Source organism: Ammospiza caudacuta, chromosome 13 (assembly GCF_027887145.1).
Source record: "Ammospiza caudacuta isolate bAmmCau1 chromosome 13, bAmmCau1.pri, whole genome shotgun sequence".
In the NCBI taxonomy this organism is placed as follows: domain Eukaryota; kingdom Metazoa; phylum Chordata; class Aves; order Passeriformes; family Passerellidae; genus Ammospiza; species Ammospiza caudacuta.
The window spans coordinates 3593272-3614725 of NC_080605.1; the positions used below are offsets into that span (position 1 = coordinate 3593272).

The 21454-nt window shown below is 42.5% G+C and overlaps 1 protein-coding gene across 1 annotated transcript in view; it reads right to left on the bottom strand.

Annotated features, from left to right (window-relative positions):
* Positions 1 to 336: 336 nt before the first annotated feature.
* Positions 337 to 21454, bottom strand: part of CHST8 (carbohydrate sulfotransferase 8) — a 201638-nt gene continuing 180520 nt past the window's right edge. The window contains exons 3-4 of the mRNA XM_058813697.1: positions 4928 to 4965; positions 337 to 1795 (exon numbers count right to left, since the gene is read on the bottom strand). Of these exons, the coding sequence (XP_058669680.1) occupies positions 647 to 1795; positions 4928 to 4965 (1187 nt within the window). The 3' untranslated portion in view covers positions 337 to 646. The remainder of the gene's footprint in view (positions 1796 to 4927; positions 4966 to 21454) is intronic.

Consider the following 21454-nt stretch of genomic DNA (forward strand, 5'->3'; position numbering starts at 1 on the left):
AACACATCCTCACTCAGAATTGCAACATCTGGTTTAATACCGCTCTCACATGGTCATTAAGTATTAGTTGTTTTCACCAGTGTGTTTATGAACAGTGGGAGTTTGATTAGACTTTTTCTCCCTGACAAACTTAAGAATATCAGGAATCAGTGATCAACATCCACCTCCAAACACATGGGGCCTGTGAATGGCTTCATGCCTTGCACATTTCAACAAACTGTAAATATTTTTCAGTGTATTTCACTTCTTGCTGCTCCATCACTTAACGACTTATTTTCTGAACAGCAAAGAGCTTGAAGTACTGGCTGCACTTCAGAATTGCCAGCTGTGCTCCCCTCATTTCAAACACCCCCACGTGCAAACACAGGCCACACCAGCCTGGAAAATTCTGTGCTTTATTTGGGGACCCTGACATATTATACATATATGTACATACATTTCATGTGGAGAAATTATAGAAAAAACTATGATTTGAAAAAGGAGGCAATTAAGGTGAAGGTGTAAATATCTGTTTATATTCTGGTTTGTGTTTTTCCCTGCTCTTCAACCAATTGTTTGCTAACAGGTAAGTATATATAAACAGATGCCACCTGGATTTGTCACACAATTCAACTGATGTGACTGTGGAAATATCCAGGCCCTTAAATTAATATAAATCTTCAAAAGGTTTGGAGTAGTTGAACATCAAGTAATCCATGTAGTAAAAGTCATAGCTTTGTTGTCGTTGAGAAGGAGAAAGCTGTGCAAAATACTGTTGTGTAATTTTAGTGGTAGTTCTTTCTTCATCGGAGTGACGATCTTTAAACTTGGGGAAAGTTAAATTTTGTGGAGCACCAATTAAGTGCAAGAAAAAGTTTGCATCTTCTTCCATACTTTCAAATTTCCCAACGAAGTCGTAGTCTATTAAACACGGGCTGCACAGCCTATTGACATGATCCCAGTGTATATCCATCCCCACTGGCCTGTGTACATCCAGCAGGTACTGAATGAACTCTTTGAACTTGACTCCAGAGCCTGTCCTTAGAGCTTCTTTGGTGGCATTGACACGGTACCTGGCGATGATGGCTTTCCCAAAGACAGGGTGGTAGTAGTTGTTTGGATGTTCAAACTTGTCCCGAAAGGCAGACACCAGCTTTTCAAAGGGCTCACGAATAAACAGCATTTTTGTGTAGGTGCTGAGCCTGTGGTAGATGCCCTTGTGGTCAAAGCCATCCAGCCTTTTCAGGTAGTTGCCATAGTGCACGGTGTTGTGCTGGATGTCCTTGGTGGAGGAGGCCAGCCCGTTGAGCACCATCAGCACACGCTTCCAGTTGGAGCAGCCAGCTTTTGGCACCTCACAGTACAGAACCCTGTATTTATCCTCTACAAATATCCTGGACACGTGGTACGGAGTGATTATTCTTCTGTTGTTACTCTTGTATTTGGAACAAGTCTCCCTCATAATCCGCTTCCTTTCTCCTTGGATCTCATAGAGACTTTTCCACTTGCTGTTGTTTCTATCCTCATATTTAAGTGTGGGCAGGTTGAGAATGGAGCTGTTCATGGAAATCAGAATTGGGCTCTTTTTAATTATAAACCTCCTCCTGCGTTTATGGAGCTTGATGGAATTAATTTCTTCACCTTTCTGTTGCTCTTTCATAGCAAACATGATGCTGCTTTGCCTTCTGTCGGTGCTTTGAAGCTTGGTGGGCACACTTTCAGATGGCTCTAATGAATTGCTCTGCTTAACTGTTGCTGCTCTGTCTGCAGTATTTTTTCTTAATCTTCTATCCTGGTTATCGCTGGAAACACAGTCCTGCTGAGGAAAAACAGATTGAAGATATTAGTAAATGAGAGATTGTCACTACTTACAGCTTGCACCACTTCACGTGGATCTTTGGTAACTTTTACAATTGTACAAAACTCATTGTCATGAGCCCTCAGCACTGCACTGTGGCTCTTCTCTTGTCCCCTTGTTCTGTGCTTACATGAAACTTAAAGGCAGAGATGAACCTGATCTAAATTTCCAGTAAATTTTAGTTCCTGTTTGGATTTACCTGTATTACTGTATTTTAGGTGGTGGACCCAGATCTTGTCCCATACTTTTGTCTTAGATATTGTTGAAATTTTTACAGAAATGCATCTGAGTATTTTGAGAACTTGCTTAATTATTGCAGACTGCCCCTGTTGTCACCCAAATGGAAGGGTTTGTTTGTTTGTTTGGGCTGTGTGTTTCCCACCCTCACGTCAGTAATTTATCTTTGCATGAGGGCAGATTGGCACAGAGGGGAAGGGAGGGGGTTTGAAGGGTTTGCAAGGTGGAGTGAGATGTAAATGGGGGCAGAAGGAAACAGGAAGGTGTCAGTGAAAATGGAGAGGTTTGGCACACAAGAAGTGATTTTGGGGAGGGCAGCATGAAGGGAAACCCAAAGGGAGGCTGGATGAGCTGAGCCTGGGGCAGAGCAATGGAAACAATGAGCAGTGAGAGGTGGGAATGAAGCTGGGGCTGGGATTAGGGCAGCAAAAACTGAGTAACTACAGCAGGTCTGTGGGTGAGGCTTGTGGGACCTGCTCTTTTTCACTGGGGAATCTCTGTTAATACTCCCTGCATACAGCCCAGGTGTGCTCCATCACTTCCTGCTTTTCCAGGTAGCTGAATTAAATCCTGTCTATGCCTCTAAGATTAAGATTAAAATTATGTTCTGATCACTGTTTAGCTGTGTGTCATCCCCATTTTGAGGTCACCTGGATCAGAGTAGCATATAAACTATCATGGAGTGTTTCAACAGAGGACCATATGTAGTTGCAGAATGCTTATTGCTGACCCAAAATACTTAGTTAGAGGGCTTACAATTTTAAATTTAAATGCTTACAATTTTAAATTTAAATTTTTGATTTTCAGGGGTCCCCCAATAGTATTTAAAACTGGCTTAAAAATAAGATACTGTGTGAATTTTAAGGTGTACAATTGGGGATTAGAAGGGTCATGCTCTTTCAGGGTGCTCTTTAAGATTAAATCTTAATCAATTTTACAAGTCTTTGTTGTCTGAAAAAAAGCAATGCAATAGGTGACATAGTTGTTCTGTCAGGGAGGTTTTATCTTGTCACATTCTTGTTAAAGGTCAGAGAATAAAAAAGTCTCAGAAAAGAGATTCAGGATTCATTACTAAAAAGATTGGTGATAAGAAACAAAAAAAAAAAGTTTTTTGTAGGTGACTTGCTTGTATTGATATATATATATACAAAAAACTTGAACACAACAGATCAGTATTAAACACAAGTTTTAGGACATTTGCAGAATTCAGGTTGGATGCTCTGGTCGTGGAGGTGGTGTGCAGCCTGGGAAACCAACTGATAATTTGTTATGCAAAACACTATTCAGTGTTGGGAGTGATTGTTCCTCACCTTCAGAGGTTGTTTCTGTTGTCAGAAATGTGTTTGTCTTTGTAAATACCAGATGTATTTCTAAACATTACCCTTTACAAGACTGGCTGTAATTCAATCCCATTTACTCATGACATGGCTGATATTTAAAGGTTATCAAATTCAGGCTTCCTGGAATTCTGTACCTTTAATGATGCTGATGATGGCCCTGGAGCTTTTGGGCAAACTGAATGCCTCCTGTCAGTGCAAGCTGGGTGCAGGAGGTCGGGCTGGAACTGCAGGGGAGCTGCCAGTGAGAGCCTGAATGAGGGATGTGGGACCCCAGGGGCTCTCCAAAATGCAGTTTATTGTATCCAAGGTGTTACAGCAGCCCAGGGTTGTGGGTGACAGAGCTGTGCCCACAGCTGTCAGCTTCAGCTGCAGGCAGGCCTGGAGACCCTTTGGTTTTGGTTCCATTGCATTATATACTTTTCTTTTGATCACAATGCATTATATACTTTTTTTGGATCACAATGCATTATATATTTTTCTTTTGGTCACAATGCATTATATACTTTTCTTTTGGTTACAATGCATTATAGACTTTTCTTTGCTGAGCATCTTAATACAGTAGAACAAATCTATACCTTAACTATAATCTACAGCCTATCATAACTACTGTAATTACCATATTCATGTTACTGTTCTCCAAGCACTAAAAGTCAGTGCATTACAGTTTAAGCTAGAAGTTGTTTTTCAGTTTTCTTGCAGTGGAAAATTCTGAAATCTTTTTTCTACTTGCAACTTGGCTGACTTGTTTGCCTGTGCTCTCTTTCTGCTTGGTAAAAACATCTTCTTGTTTGGGGTGGGTTTATGCTTTGCTCTAAGCCATAAAAACCCCTTCTAACTAACACACCCTTTGCCTCCTTGGTTATCCAGTAAGACTGGCTCAGCAATTCTTTTCTATATCAAAACTTCCTTCCATCTCTATTCCTTCATCAGATTCTACATTCAAAAATCTTTCTGCCAAGCATACTTGTCATACTTTCATGTCAAACTTTCATCTTTCCCAGCAGCTCTCAATCCCTGTCACCTGCCCAAGCAGGCGATGGCACCTGGGCACAGCTGGGCACATCTGGGCACAGCTGGGCACATCTGGGCAGGGCTGGGCACGGCTGCTCCTTAGCAGAATTTGCTCTCGTCCTTGCTGGAGGCAGCCCCGCGCAGCCTGACTGCCACTAGATGGGGGAATTTCACCAGAATTTTTCTTGAGCCTGTTTTTTAAGCACCTCTCAAGGCATTCATTTGATCAGTGTGATTTCATACAGAATATTAATATATGCAAAGTTTACAGTATCTTTTAGCAATACCCAGTCTAGGAAAAAAACCTCATAAAAATGAAGTTGCATAGCTTATCAAATTCCTATTTTAAGAGGGAAATTTGCATTTTCATGGCTAAGTTTTTGATGCATCTTTCCTTTTAAGTGCTTCAGCTCCATGTAGTGGCCTTATCTGAGCCATCTCTATCTGTACTCCATACTCAGAATATGGGTACAATTTTCTTTATGTACTTCTGAAAACTTACTTTTTTTGGTTGCTGGAATCCCATGTTATATTTTATCCCTAAACAAAGAAAGAAAGTAAAGTAATTATTTAGAAATAAAAAACATTAGTTTCTTCTCTTCTAGACTGATACAGCCAGTGTTGTTAAAGCAATGACAAATAAATCAATGGTGAACCATAATTAATGTATATTTCTAGCAACAATAATCCTTGAAAGGCATCTTTATGTATAGATGTCATAAAATTGTGAAATGTAGTGAAAGACTCTATGACTTTCACCCTTTTACAAATGGGGAAACTGAGATGAACGAAAGTGGAACAGAAGTGATTGCTTAACCTCGGTTAAAAAGCAGAACAAGAATCAGCTGAAGGTTGTGATTCCAGGTTAGAGATCTAAAACAAAACCAGAAAAAAGCTCTCCTTTGTGTGTTTACCCAAACCTGTATGGCTTGGACGCTGGAACCTTTGATAGAGCAGAATTAATCCTAATCACAGCTTGCATGAGTACTCTGCTGTAAAGGAAACACACTGTGGAGTCATGTGTGAGGTAATATTTGCACACTTTGGGAGAGGCAAACAACACAGAATCATATTTTCTCTAATCTTCTGACTTCTACAGTGATATTTACCTGAAAATAGAATAATAAAGATGTGAAAATCCGAGTTGGCAGCTTTAGCTGATGTGTAGGGTTTCTCTCATGACCATAACCTTTGTTAGGTATAACTTAATAATGCAGAAATGGATAATGGAAACACTACTGAATTATGACATTTGTTTGGGGCTTTTCAACTGCCAGAGCTGTTGTCATCACTGTCAATGCTGCTTGAAGACTTCAGTTCAATAAGTCTGCATGATGAATCCACAGTCTTTTGGACAAGGACAATTACAGCTAAAGATCTTGCACAGCATTAAGTGAAAGCTCTGTCAGCCCCATCAGGTTGGTTTTCATAGTGCCAGGAAAGCTCTCAGGAACTCCTTGCATGATAATTCACATTGTGACCTGCTGCAGCGAAAGAAACAAGCCCAGCCTAGATGGTCAGTCATGCTTTATTTTTGAAATCAGATCTACAAACTCATAGATATTTGTAGTAGAGTCTAAATAAAATTGCTCTGATTGTTCTGTGCTCCAAGAGCTCCTCTAAGATGATGCTTTTGGCTTTTGTTTGAGCTTGAACTCACTTCTGCAATTTGTCAGCAATGAACTCGAGGTTGTGTGGGACATTGTGATTCTGTGCCTATTACAAGTAAAGAGCATATTGTTTTAATTCATCAGAAATAAGCTTTAGACACCTTACAGGAGGAACCTTCAGGCTTCTCCTAGCTGCTTCTCAAAAATGTTTAGCTGCAAATCAAAGTCAGAAGGTGTCTATTAAAGAGAAAGAGAGCTTGTCTGCAGCATTCCTGTGTGGGTTCTGGAGACCTGACGCTGATTCTGCTGTACCAGGCTTTAGGAGAAGATCCTGAGCTCTTCTCCAGCTCCTGGTGTGATCAGCACAAAACCACATTTATTCTACTGCTGTGTAATGTGCTGCAGAGCAAGGCAGGGCAGGAACCTGCTGTCCAAAAACCCAGCAAAACCTGAGCAGCAGCACTTTGAAACAACTGATACTAAAGCATGCTGATCTGTTTATCCCATGGAAATGTTGTATTTGTCAGTAAATGTAACTGCTGCTTTTTTGCTAACCCTAAGGGCCTAATTTGAAGCTGTTTGAGCTGCTTGGCCTTTGCTCTAAGGCATCATTAATACAGCTACTTGGAGTAGGTACTTATAAGATGGGGAAGATGTGTTCCCTTTCCAAAAGTATTTTGAGCTTTTTAACAGTTGAAAACTTAAATAGGTGAGGAAAGTCTTTTGGTCACTTATCAAAAAATTGGGGAAGTGCTTCAGATGGAATCAGTTACAAATACTGAGCATTTGTTGGGTCCAAATTGTAATGTAACTTAAGGTTAGTTTCCTTCAGTTGTGGTTGTTTGTTCTGAATTAAAGCAAGCTCTGGTACCTTGCAGCAAACCCACTCACTTTGTGTAATTACCTCTTAAATTTGGTGCCACGACTGATAATTATTAATAAAACCCCACAAAATGCAAAGAGCAGGTATGAGACCTAACTATTTTGTGGTTAATTATGATTTTTTCATAGTGGTGTTTAATAAAGATAACTTATTTGAGAGATTAATAATTTGTACTGATATGCTTTGCTTTGAAAAATGAAAAATAAATGCTAGGAGGAGGTGAGTAACCATTTAAAAATGGTTATTCATTTACTGGCTTTAAGATGTAATCAGAAAAATAATTCCTGCTTAATATAAATGTTTGGTGAAGCACTTGCCAATCTCTTTGATGTTTTCTGAATTTGTGACATCTAAATTTGGCTCCTTTCAGTTGTCTTTCTCATGATAGAGTCTGTCACTTCAGATTTAAATCTACATGATCAAAACCTCTTAAGTGCAGTGAAGTCAGGGAAGTCATATTGCACAAATCTATCACACTAATCAAAATCTAAATTTATTGTTATGCTACACCTTTACAATCCATATTTTTACCAGGTCTTTGACATTATTGCCAAAAGGGTAATATTTTTGGCCATAAATAAAGCCCTGGTGTCTGGTGCAGGCAGCTGAAAGCAGTGATCAATAACTCTTAGATGTGATGAGGCCAACACTTCACAGTGCCCAACACTGGGGAAAGCAGGGACAGACTCATTCTCTAATTACAGATTGTTTGTGTTGGTTTTCATGGTGTTCCTTTCTCTCCCACTTGTGGGACCATGATTTTCCAGGCTTGAGCCTGGCCCGTGCTTTATCCACACAGTGAAATCCACTGTGAGCTATTCTTTATTTTCTTTTCCAAAGGCTACTAGCAACACGATAAAATGGCTTTCATCTTCCTTGTGTAATACTGTATACCTTTACCATTCTGCCTTCTCCTCTGTCTCTGCTTCAAGACCTAATTTTGGTTTGCCTCTGGTGTTTTGCTCTGGTTTGAGACTCAACTACAGCTGAAGTATTTTTTAATAAAAATGATAACTTCAAGTCTGCATCTGCAACTCATCCTTTACAGGGCTTCTGTGCACAGAGTGCTCTTGTTTGCTTCACCCAAACAGATTTGTGACATTTACTCTGGATGGATGTTATGGCATTTCAGGAACATCTGTGTCAAGTGTCCTATCCACATATGCCCCAGTCTTAGGCCTTTTCTCAGACAGCAATGTGTACTTAATTGCAGAATGATTAATAGAGTAGTACTCAGAATTCTGATAAACATGAAAACAATTTAGCTGGAAGAAGATTTTCCCAAAAATGCTGGTCAGAAAATCAAGATAATTTTTTTCCTTTTTTTTTTTCTTTTTTAAAATTTAAACTTAGGTCACCTTGTACAGTATAAAAGACCTGCCCATTCTAACTTACTCTGGTGTCCAGTTATTTACCTCTTTGAATTAAATTACTCAGTAAAGAAATTTAGTTAAAGATTGCTACCATAATAAATTATTTGGTTTTACATCTATATAAAATAATAGATGTACTATACACATCTGGAATATTGTTGAAATATATAAACCTTTAAAATAAAAGCATGTTCTGCAAAAATTAATGCCTAATTAGAGCAGACTTTATATGTGTGCCTGTTTTAACTATGTGCTATAAATCCTTTTCCTAACATAAACTTACAATTTCATTTGGAAAAGTGCCTTCAAAAGTTCCATCTAAGCTACACACAACATCTCATTTTAATACAGATGGAATTAATGAGGCCAAGTAAAGAAGGCTTAGCAAAGCAGCAGCAGATCTTGAATTGTACACCAGGAAAGAAGCCAACCTGTGCAGAGAATAGAATCTAAATAATCTGATATCTAAATATAAATATAAATAATAGAAATATCTAAATAATCTGATCCCATGGGTGTCACAGCCCACACATGGCAAACTCTGCCGGTGGGTGTGGGGGTGAATGATGATGTCCAGCCCTTGGCAGACAGGTTTGGTGCTGATTTCCTCTGCACTGGTGGAAATAATGGAATATTTCTGGGGCAGTCTCCAAATCAGGCCTTTGCAGCTCTAAGTAGTTAATCTTGGCTTTGAGTAAAGAGCTTCTTTTTTTCCCCCTATTTTTGGAAGATATCAGAAGTTCTCCAAGCTGCTGAGGTTTGGGGTTTTTTAGTCTCTTTGAGCTTTCTTTCATGTGTGAGCTCCTTTGTAACTCAGGTAACACATTTGTCCTGAATTCTGAGCTTTTTGTTTAAATCCTACCATTGTCAAGCATACAAGTTCTAATAGTTCAAATATTGTTTGAGGAATTTTGAACTCTGACTGATGGCTTATTCTTAAGGAGTTGTTGTGGTGAAGTAGAACACTTCTCAAAAAGAGAGCCTCATTTCCCCCTCTCCTGTGCTGGTGTTGTGCTAACACACCTTTACTTCCCATTGTTCTTCTGCTTTTCTGTCCAAGCCAGCTTCAGAGGTGGAGCCATTGGATCTAGGTGAAAATGTGGCTTTTCTAGGGGAAAATGTGGCTTTTCTAGGTGAAAATGTGGCTTTTCTAGGTGAAAATGTGGTGGTATTTCCAGGTGAAACTGTGGCGGCATTTCTACGTGAAACTGTTGTGGCATTTCCAGGTGAAACTGTGGCGGCATTTCTACGTGAAACTGTGGTGGCATTTCTAGGTGAAAAGTGGTATTTCTAGGTGAAACTGTAGCATTTCTAGGTGAAACTGTGGCATCATTTCTAGGTGAAACTGTGGTGGTATTTCTAGGTGAAACTGGCATTTCTAGGTGAAACTGTGGTATTTCTAGGTGAAACTGTGGTATTTCTAGGTGAAACTGTGGTATTTCTAGGTGAAACTGTGGTGGTATTTCTAGGTGAAAATGTGGTATTTCTAGGTGAAACTGGGCATCGTTTCTAGGTGAAAATGTGGCGTCATTTCTAGGTGAAACTGTGGTGGCATTTCTAGGTGAAACTGTGGTGGTATTTCTAGGTGAAAATGTGGCGGTATTTCTAGGTGAAACTGTCGTGGTGTTTCCAGGTGAAACTGTGGTGGTGTTTCCAGGTGAAACTGTGGCATTTCTAGGTGAATCTGTGGTGTCGTTTCCAAAGCAGGGGATCTGGGGTTCCTGCATCCCACAGGCAGCATGCAATGCACCCCTGTGCTGCTGCATTTGTGTCAGGGGGTGCTCAGGATGGTAGCAGCTTGTGTGCACTTCACTTGATTAAAACACCATTACTCTGGCTTTTTGGAACGGAAATGATTTTCCATCTTAATGAAGCAAGGGAGTCTCTGGACAGAAGTACTGTATGCAGGGAAAGCAATGCAATTCTGAAGGGCATAGCCTGGAAATAATTAAAAACATTCAGTTCATCCATCAGCTTGAACAAGAAAAAATTACAAATCGGGGAAGCCAAAGCAGAGATCAGTACACACATTAAGTGACTTTTAATATTTGCCTCTTGAGGACTTTCATCCTGCCAAAGAAGTTGGTGTTCCCAGTTGATTTATGCACCAGTAGCTGATCCCTGTGCTGGAAGAGCAAACCTGCACAGAGCTTTTCTGAAGCACAGCCCTGCCATGGTGTCACTGCTTCCCTCCTGGTCCCCCATTAACTCCCTCATATCCAAGGTGCTGTGTCCCCCTTCCCACATGGCTGGCCTTCCTTTCCCAGGAGGGGAATCCCAGGTGTGCAGCTGGGTACCCACTTCTTGGAGATACAGCTCCCACCTGAGGATGGTGTTCATCTGACAGAAACACTGACACAGTGTTTCTCTGACAAAATACCCAGATTATCTTCCTGATGTTGTTTCTCCCTGTCTTGTTTGACACTGATCAAATTCCAGGCACCCACAAAGTCACTCACTTATGGAGAGGAGAGGGGAAAAAATAACTGAAAGGTTCATGAGTTGATATTAGGAGGGGAGAAAACACTCCAAGGGCAAAACAGGCTAAATTTAGAGATGCAAAGTGAATTTTATCACCAACAAAGTCAGAGGAGGATTATGAGAATTAAAATAAGCCCTTAAAAACACCCTCTCTTCCCCCAACCCCTCCCTACTTCTCACCAACAACTCAGGGAGAAGGCAGGGGGTTTGGTCACCCCAGATTTCCACTGCTCAGGGAGGAGTCCTTCCCCTGTGGGACTATGGGGTCCCACCCATGGGAGACATTTCTCTGTGAACTTCTCCAGCTTGGATCCATCTCCTGAGCAGCAGCCAAACTCAACCTGAGTCCCTCCCGGGGCACAGAGCCCTCCCAAACCTGCTGGGATGGCTCTGTCTGTCTGTCTGTCTGTGCAGGGCTGCAGTGTCCAAGGACAGGCTGCTCCAGCCTGGGGACAGGGCCCCTCTGTCCCCTGGGTCTGCCACAGGGTCACAGCCTCACCCAGGGATGCCCTGCTCTGCTGTGGGCACCTCCCCAGGGCTGGGGGTGCATTCTGCATCCCCATTCCCTGTGGGTGGATCTCTGCATCCCCCTGGATCCCCATTCCTTGTGGGTGGATCTCTGCATCCCCCTGGATCCCCATTCCCTGTGGGTGGATCTCTGTATCCCCCTGGATCCCCATTCCCTGTGGGTGGATCTCTGCATCCCCTGTAGATCCCCATTCCCTGTGGATAGATCTCTGCATCCCCATGGATCCCCATTCCCTGTGGATAGATCTCTGCATCCCCATGGATCCCCATTCCCTGTGGGTGGATCAATCTCTGCATCCCCCATGGATCCCCATTCCCTGTGGATAGATCTCTGCATCCCCATGGATTCCCAGGGCTGCAGGGCACAGTTGCCTCACCATGATCATCACCAGGGTCTGCAAAGGAATCCCAGCTCTGGCTCCTGCAGCACCTCCTGTCCCTCCTTCCCCACTGCCCTTGGTGTCTCCAGGTTGTTTCCCTCACATGTTCTCACCTCCTCCTCTTCTCTATCTGGAATTTACAGTGCCTCCCTTTGTTCTGATTTTCTTTTTTCTCTTTAACCATGTTTTCCCAGAGGCACTCCCATCATCTCTCACTGGCCCTGGCCAGCAGCAGGGCCATGTTCAGAGCCCTCAGGGACTGGCTCTGCTGGACACGGTGGGAGCTTCCAGCAGCTTCTCCCTGCACCTCCTCTGTGCCCCCCCTGCCACCAGGAGTCAGGCCATGCAAAACCAGCACAGCCCCTCAGAAAGGCTCTGTACCTCCTCCCTGTTTGCTGTGCATATTTTTGTGTTGTGTACTAGTCACAAATACCATCTCTTGAAGCTGCTGTTTATTTTTTTTTATTATTCTAAACACAGCCTCATGAGAAATAATTGTTTTGATAGGGGTTGCCTCTCAAATTTTTTAGTTGTCAAAGTGAAAGCAGGTGAGAAGCAGAAACAGAAACAGTAGCATTTTAAAGGAATAAATTCCTTTTGAATCAAAACTCAAATAAAGTATTATTATGTCATTCTTGTAAGTCCCACTGCCTACACAGCTGACATTGGTAGCTGAGTATTTTCTGAATCTGTGGTGTTACTTTTGTCCAGAAAATGATACATTTGCACCCAGAGTTTGCAATGGGGCTGTGAACTGTCCTCTGCTCTGCTGGTGAGATTGGAAGCTGACTGAGTAAAAGATTCTTTTATTAACTGGGATTTGGAAACCCTGGTACTTCTTTGACTTGCAACATACTAAGAGAACAGGCATATAAACTCTATGAGAAAAACACATAATATTGTGCTTTTTCAGAATGGTCTTATATTCCAATATAAACTGAATCCATCTTCTTGACTAAATAATGATGAAACTTAGGCTTGCTCTGTTTCCATGATAACCAATAAAGAAAAGGGCATGGCACATTTATATTGGAGGCTTAATTGAAAGAATAGGAGGAGCTGTTTATGGGTTCATTATGAGGAAGGTACAGCCACTTGTTTACTTTGTCTCCTTTGCTATCTAGCCATACTAATTGGAACTTGCCATTTTCTGACTTAATTTATATTCGATAAGAATTCTATAAAGAAAACAGAAAAGTCAGGTCTGTGTTATTGCATTCCCCATTCCTTCTTTGGACCTATCCCTGGGAATACTGTTAATTAACATCATTAGCTTTCAGGCACTGTCAGCAGTTACTTCCAATTTCTACTTAATACCTTTCAGTTATTCTACATTCTCATATTTAATATTTGCATATTGCCTTCGTAGCATGACTTTGGCAAGGACGTTACACTTTCCCAGATTTATTAAAAAGTAAAAGCTAAAGTTTAAAATCTAGCACTGCATTTATATTTAGTAGCCTGTAGAACTATTCAGGTAACCAGAGGAATTTCAATGAATTTCAAGCAAGCACTTCATGTAATTTGACTTCATGTAGCTCCTTAGAAGAGCTCATCCAGAACCCAGAAATGTTTCCAGACATTGTGCAAGTCAGACATGAAAGCTTCACTGGTCTTTCTATTGGAGGGGAGACAAAATAATACAGGTAGAATTTTGGACTCCTTTCATGTCACTCTGCAGAGATGCTTCTTTGGGAAAGAAAGCACAAATGGAAAGAGAGAAGGCTGCAGGCAAAATTGAAAATGTACATCTACACAGGCATGCCCCTGAGTGCTGAAGCTCAGTGCTTTGATAGATTGACTGGAGATCAAAAAGCACAGATGTGTATCCAAATGGTGCATATTATTATGTTACCATCAATTAACTGGAACTGATAGAGGTTTCCTTTCTCCTGTCCTCATAGTTGGTATTGACAAGACTTCTTACTATAAGAGATCAATATGGAACATTAAAAAAAAAAGGTTAACACCTGCAACAGCTACAAAACTTGGTGCAGACAGGGTGATAATTGGACAGACTTGGATTCATGCCCTGTGAGAAAGAACCACTTCTTGGGAAGTTCCATGTAAGGGGTTGAGCTCCTTGTCAGACTCTTTATTCCTGAGCACTGGAAGGGCAGTGGGGCTTTGCTGTTTGCCATTTCTCACTGGCTCTACTCTTTGTGGAGGAGCTCACTTGCACTCCTTCAGCCAGGTTTTCATAAATGATGGGTAGAACAACATGGGTGCATGAGAATAATGTCCTGAAGTGACTTTCCTATCAGTGGGACTGAGGGAGAAATGGTTCTGCTCAAAAACTGAGTGCTGACTACTTCCAGGATTCAGGTGGCATTAGATGGTACCTAGGACTTGACCTGAGGTGCAACCAGGTAGGAGTCAAAGTTCTAGCATTGAGTTTCAGTAAGCTCAATACTTTTTAAAGCATTGAGCCATTTATAGATTTTGTGAACCTTTTGGAATTCCCAATTTCTCCATAAGGGGCAGTTTGATGTTCATGTTTTCTCCTTGGCCATGCAAGGTTCAATGAAAATTGATAGTGGAACACCTGGAAAGTCTAAAATGGACATGCCTTGCTGAGGACACAATGCTTCATGTGGTGTGTGCCTGAGAGGTTCAGGTGTTTCTAGGACATAAGATTGATTTAAACAAAGCTTTATGTCACATGAACATTGAAAAACAATTTAGTAGCAGTGGAATTTGGAGGATGCTTGCTCTGTTAAACTTCAGGCCACAGCTCTTACCATTACAAAGTGGATATCCCAGACTCTGATGCATTTGCAGCTTGGTTCTGGCATTGGAGGGAGGCCTTTGGTGCCTCTCTCTCTCCCTGTGCACTTCCCAGCACTGCTCTGGTTTCCATTCTCCTCCACTTGGCTGCCCATACTCAGAGTCAGGGAGCTGCTGCAGGGACAGCTTTCACCTACCCACATGGCCATCTCCTCACTCTGCTGCTCCTGCCAGGGCACTGCACCTCATGCCCTCCTCTGCACTGTCACACCTGGGATCTGGCAGAGAAGTAAAGGAGCTGCTGCAGCTGTGGTGTGGCAGGGCACCTCAGGAACGTGGGGAGAGCAAACAAACCTTCTGTGGGGACTGGTGACTGTTCTGTCCATCTGCACCCCTGGGTGAGCCGCACTGCTCTTCCAGAGGGGCCACAGCTGCTCTGGCAGGGAGAACAGACAGGTGCTCCCCACTTGGGCACTCTTCCCTGCTTTCTTCCCAGGAAGCCTGGCATGCAGGTGTTATCATCTTACTGCAGGGGTTCCATACTGTTGTCTCCTTATCACAAAAGTTCCATACCTTCTTGGTGTTTCTCACGGACAGCTCCTCAGAGCACTGACTCTTTCTCCTTCACAAAGCAGCCAACTGACTCCAGCCACCCCACTCTTTTATAGCACTCTTCTTCTCATTGCTTACAGCTGTGGCCTGTTAAAGTCAGGCCTGCTCCTAATCTTTGATAATTAACCCAGCTGCAACTCCTTAGGGGTAAGATTACTTTCTACACTAGCTTTATTTTCTTATATTTTCTTATATCCCCCTACATGTAGGAGGCAGAAGGCTTTGTTGTAGCTGCCTCTCTCCATCAGTCTCAACTACCAGTGGTGCCTGAAGTGAGATCCCTTCTTCCACTGCCATTTTATGGGCACTTCTGTGTTTTTCATTCACACATAATAGCACTTGCTGATTTTTCTAGTACCCCAGTGTAGAATGCTGCATCAGCCCAAGGAGGGGCTGTATGAATTGAGAGGTGAATTGTTTGCATATATCCTGACAGCCCAAATTTGGGATACAGTTCCTATGACAATTGAATCATCTGATTTTTAAAGTCAGTGCATACAAACAGTGAGTAGCCAATTGATTGCTGAATATGGTTAGCTGGGAACGGAACTTTTATTTAGCTGATGAAAGTGTGTGAATGTGTCTGATTTTGCTGATCCCTTTTCTATGACGATTGCTCAGAGCATTTCAATATAACCAGGGCTCACTCAGTACCCTGCATACATTTATACATGATCCATTCTCTCTGTTATGCGTTGGCTGAAGGATCTCTGACACAATTTGCCCCTCTGTTTCAGTCTGCAGAGGCAGCACTCTGCCTGGTAGAGCTCTGTGAAGCCTGGCTGGATGTGTGTGAGTTACACACTGCAATTCAAGCTGATCCCTTGTTTGGCTGCCTCTGCCTGGTGCTGTTTAAACCCCAGGACTGCAGAAGGGTGGCTCGCTACAGGCCTTGGCTGACCTGCCTGTTTGTTCCACCTGAGATGCCCTTTTCCTTCAGATGTGCTGCTTTCTGTGGGGTGGTGTTTACAGGGGTCCCAGGACGAGGGAAGAGATGAGAATCTTGACTCCATGTTTCAGAAGGCTGATTTGTTATTTTATGATATATATTATACTAAAAGAAAATTATATACTAAAATTGTGTGAAAAGAATAGAAGAAAGGATTTCATTAGAAGGCTAGCAAGGAAAGGAAAGGAATGGAATGATAATGAAATCTTGTGACTGACCAGAGAGTCTGAGATAGCTGGACTGTGATTGGCCATTAATTAAAAACAATCACATGAGACCAATCGCAGATGCACCTGTTGCATTCCACAGCAGCAGATAATCATTGTTTGCATTTTGTTTCTGAGGCCTCTCAGCTTCTCAGGAGAAAAAACCCTAACAAAAGGATATTTCATAAAATGTGTCTGTGACACTTTCTGTCTCATGTTTCTGCTGCTTACAGGCTGCACTCTATGCGTAAACATTTGACAATCCCATTTGGTGATCTTTTCATGGCCTTAGAGTAGATTCATTGGGCAAAAAAGGAAAAAAAAAGTTTTTACTCAAATGACTGAGTTCCCTAAGTTTTATTACTCATTATTCAGAAATAAAATATTTAAAACCTTTGCACTGTACTGTCTGAAGACTTGCTACTCTGAGAATTGGAATTGGAAGCATGGGTTTAAAATTCCCTTTGTTGCAGTATTAGAACAGCTTCTGCTTAAGCAATAGTTATCTTTAATTGTATATTATTGTCTTTTCAAATATGAAAATTTGGCCTTTACTTCAGTGGGTACTGGATCAGCTCCTACATGAGCAAGCAGCAACACAAATGGATTTTTACAAGTGGTGGTAATCTGCTCTCCTAATCTCTTTACTCAATCCTCCTTTTCTCACTGTACTTTTCCCTGAAAGAATTCGGAAATTAGTGCTGCTCCTCTGAAACCAATTGAAAACCACTAGGCGCTTGCAAAAAGCAAGTGTCTTCCTGTTAAATTTCATTTAAGAAAAAAAAAAGGATAAAATTGTCAGTGACTTTTTTACTTCTGCAAGAATTATAATATGAGAAAATAAGTATGTGTTAAAAAATACACAGAGTAAATTTTGGTCTCATTTTTAACTTCTTTGTGTCTCTGCCTCAAGAAAAACTAAAACCATCAGGAGCAGGCATGGAAAAGAACGCCACTACTTCACTACTCTCACTTTTTTCCAGTCTTCTGTCTTTGCCTAAAAAGGGGCAGCATTTACAAAACTGTCCTAAATCTCTGTAGAAAAAGATTTAATTATCCAAAAAGTGAAGATGTCAAAAACATAACGCCAAAGAAATAAAAATGTTTTGCATCATTCTTTAGAATGAATTTAAATTTCTGTCTGCTCCTCATGCAAATCCAGCTTTGGTGCTTTTTACTCCTTTTAGATTTTCTTTTTCATCTGAAGGCAACAAGGGCCTTCTGGCAGGAATTGGGTTTATGCTTTTCATGCAATCTCAGCTTCTCTTTTCAAAGAAGCTCTAAACTTTCTTTGTGGAGCTCAAATGAACTAAAACTTGCAGAGGCACATCACATGCGATTTCTGATAGCTTTTCTATACTTTTTGCTATTCAGAACATAAAGATTCCACTTTGAGAAAATGCATAGTAGCAAGGCCTTAAATTCCTCCCAGTAACTTCTTGTGTATTTGGTTTGTTTGCACAAAAATGAAATTCTTCAGGGCATATTCCTCAGAGAATCTCTCAAGCCAATTTTACCCAGAGGAACTTGAGAAATGTGCATTTTCACTTGTATGCTTTGTATGAGGTGCAGGGCTGGTAATCTTATAAGAAAAATATGTTACATTAATAAAATGAAATAATTGAAATTACAGTAAGCTTGATCTGGTCTCAATCTAGTACCTCATAGAGCTATGGATTCAATTTTTTCTTGTAAACAAATGAAATTCCAGCCCCTTACTTGTCATAATTTTCCCTTTTTTTCCCCATTAAGGAAGGTGGAAATTGCCAATCTGTTGACAGCAAGTGCTGGAAGAAGCAATGTGAGTGATTTCCTTGGTGACTGTCAGACACTTCAGGCCAAGCTTTCAAACTACCTTTGTAATAAAAGGAATACACTGTGGGGGAGATGGGCAGTGTGGTCTTTAGCAGACTTGGTTCTTGCTGGTGTGCTGAACCCAGCTGCCAGCCTAGTGCTGCTGGATTAGTTGGGGAAGCTTGCTGAAAGACTGAATGATGCATTGCGTGCTTTATTTTTACAGAGAAGCTATAATATCCTAAAAGTTTGGATACAGAACCTCTGGCATAAAGTCTGAATATAGTTTTGCAACACTGCACCCTCAAGAGATCTTTTCTGTAGTGCCTTATTTTGTATTTCATAATGGTGTGTTTTAATAAAAAAACCTTTTGTCAAACCACAAGTCAGCAGATATTGTCTTGAAGTGAATTAATGGAAGAAAAATTCTGAAGTAATCTGCTGTTAGTAAATGGCTCTGTGTGGGTCAGGCAATTTCAAAGGTTGCTACTGTGCTCATTTTGGCTGGGATAGAATCAATTTCTCCAAGGTAGCTATTATGGGGCTGTATTTTGCATTTGTGCTGGGATCAGTGTTGAAATTCAGGTTAGATTTTGTTACTGCTGGGCAGGGCTTACACAAAGTCAAGTCCTTTGCTGTTCCTTGCACTCAAATGGAGTAGGCTGGAGTGGGCTCCTTACTTGTCTTGGAATTTCTCCCAAATTCTGCCTGTGTTTATATGTTAATGTTGATGGTGATGCAGTTGACACAAACATTTTCCCAATGGTGCTCTTATGGTGCATGCTCCTTTGACAGCATAGGTTTTCAAATATCATTTGCCAATTGTTTGCTCCAGAATTTGGGAGGGGACACAGCTGACCCCAAGTGATCCACAGTGTGTGCCATTCCACTGTGTAAAGCTTGGGAACAGGAGGAAGAGGAGGATGATGGACTGATGGTGGCTGGGCAGCCACTGACACCTGAGGGGGCCCTGCTGAACTTTTGGGAAGCAGGGGATGAAATCCTCACTTTGCTTTGCTTTGCTTTGCTTTGCTGTGTGTGTGTGCCTTGCCTGGCTTTGCCTGTGTCTCATGTTAAGGCAATTTAAGAGGCAGACACTCTGCAATGAGCTGCCTTCCCTGATAGCTTTAACTTATCCCTTTCCACCAATAAGGAGAAATGAAATACAAATATCTGTAAGTGAAAAAAAATAACAGTTTACTAACAGGACAAACAGCATCCAGCAAAAATAACAGTGATTGATCACTAGACAGAGAATTGCCAGGGCTCAGTGACTCCAGGGGACACAGAGGGGTGGGGAATCCCCTGAGGGTGGCTCTGAGGGCAGCGGGCCATGGCTCAGCCCTGCCCCGAGCCCTGGGGCCTGGCTCCTGCAGCGATGGGACTGGGGCAGGGCTGGAGCCCAGCCAGGGGTGAGGATTGACCTGTGAGGGGAAATCTGGCAGGGACTGCGTTGGGACGGCAGGGGATGGCAAGGAGGACAGAGGATGGATGGCAGGGCATGGCAGGAGGTGGTAGAGGATGGCAGGGGATGGATGGCAGGGGATGGCAGAGATAGCAGGGGATGGCAGAGGATGGCAGGGACAGCAGGGGATGGGAGGGCACAGCAGGGGATGGCAGGGACAGTAGGGGACGGCAGGGGACGGCAGGGGATGGCAGGGGACAACAGGGGACGGCAGGAGATGGCAGGGACAGCAGGGGATGGGAGGGCACAGCAGGAGATGGCAGGGGATGGCAGGGACAGCAGGGGATGGGAGGGCACAGCAGGAGATGGCAGGGGATGGCAGGGACAGCAGGGGATGGCAGGACATGGATGGCAGGGATGGCAGAGGATGGCAGGGGATGGCAGGGGACGGCAGAAGACGACACGGGACAGCAGGGACAGTAGGGGACAGCAGGGACAGTAGAGGACGGCAGGAGATGGATGGCAGGGGATGGCAGAGGATGGCCCAGCAGGGCCTGTGTCCCCTCGGGCTGTGGGGCCGCCCTGGGCCGCGGGGCTGGGCCCGCTCTGCTCCCGCGCTCCGGCACACACAGAGCCTGAACCTGGCCGGGCACGGCGGGTCCCAGGAACGCTCCCTCCTGAAAACCGAGGGATAACCCAAAAGGGAAGCGTTCACCCAGGCTGCCCCAGCTCTGTGTCAGCGACCCAAGGGGCAGAAACACCCTAAGGGGCAGGAACACCAAGCCAAACGCCCCTACCCGAGTCCAAGTCCACAGGGCCAAGGTGGCTCTCTCAAGAGACTCCCAGCTCTTCAAAGGACCCAGCACCCTCAATCCCATTTCCAGCCCTGACACCAGGCTCTGAAGACTCAGTAACACTTTTGGGCACAGATAGATGAGGAGTACAGCCACATTTTGGGTTACCCAGGGCAGCCTGCTGAACTGGCTTTGTCTGAACCACGAGTTTTCTCACTTCTGCTCTTGGGATTCTCGCCCACCCCGTGGGAAGTGAGCAAGTGATGCTTAATTACTGGCTGAGGTTAAAGCCATGACAGTTAATTAATGCAGACAATATCACTGTGTGTTTGCTGATTGTCTTTTAAATGGGCTTAATTTTCCAGAGTTTTCAGCATGGGAGGTTTCAGAGCCCATGTAACATAAAGTTATGAAGTTATGAGCTTGGCAGGCTCGGCTTGGTCTGGAGGCTTGGCTCATACTGCCTCTGTGCCTCTGCTCAGCTATAAAACAGGCAGGATGTGTCCTCCCAGAGGAGTGCAGTGCTGCAAGCTCATTAACCAAAAACCAGGGCTAGTTAGTGCTCTGCAAACATTCTAAGGATGCTCTCCATAACTTATTAAATTGCTGAGAATTAAATTGCAGTTACTTTTGAATTTGAAATGAAAAGCAGTACTTTTGAACAAAGTTACTTTTTTTTTTTTTGTAACTTCTGCCCAAAAGGTTTTCCTGTCATGTTTTGTGTCACCTTACTTGTCTTGGAGTTCCTCCCAAATTCTGCCTGTGTTTATGTGCTAATGTTGATGGAGATGCTGTTGACACAAACATTTTCCCAATGCTCTTATGGTCCATGCTCCTTTTACAGCATGGATTTTCAAATATCATTTGCCAATTGTTTGGCCTCACATTCTATTTCACCTGGAGTGCCACAGTGGAATAACTGATGTAGAGAATATAGAGAATAGAAATGTTCCTTGAGAAACTTAGATTTGTGTATGTGAGCCTCTTCAATGACTTTAAGTGCAGGGCTTCTAAGTTTTATCTGGTTCTGTAGAGTGTTTCAGACAAATTTGGATGTGGATAGGATATGTGACTGTTATATAGAGCAGTTTCACTGTTTTTCTGTTTTAATACTATTTTCTGGTCATAATCTCAAAATCTGCATAACCAACACTCTTTAAAATGTGTTCCAGTAATTTTTAAATATGATTTTACCTTTGTCAGTAAAATAATGCAAAGAAATCCCTGCCTGTTACATTAAGATTACAGACATCTAAAGCTAGCTGTAGCATCTTTACTTAAACCATC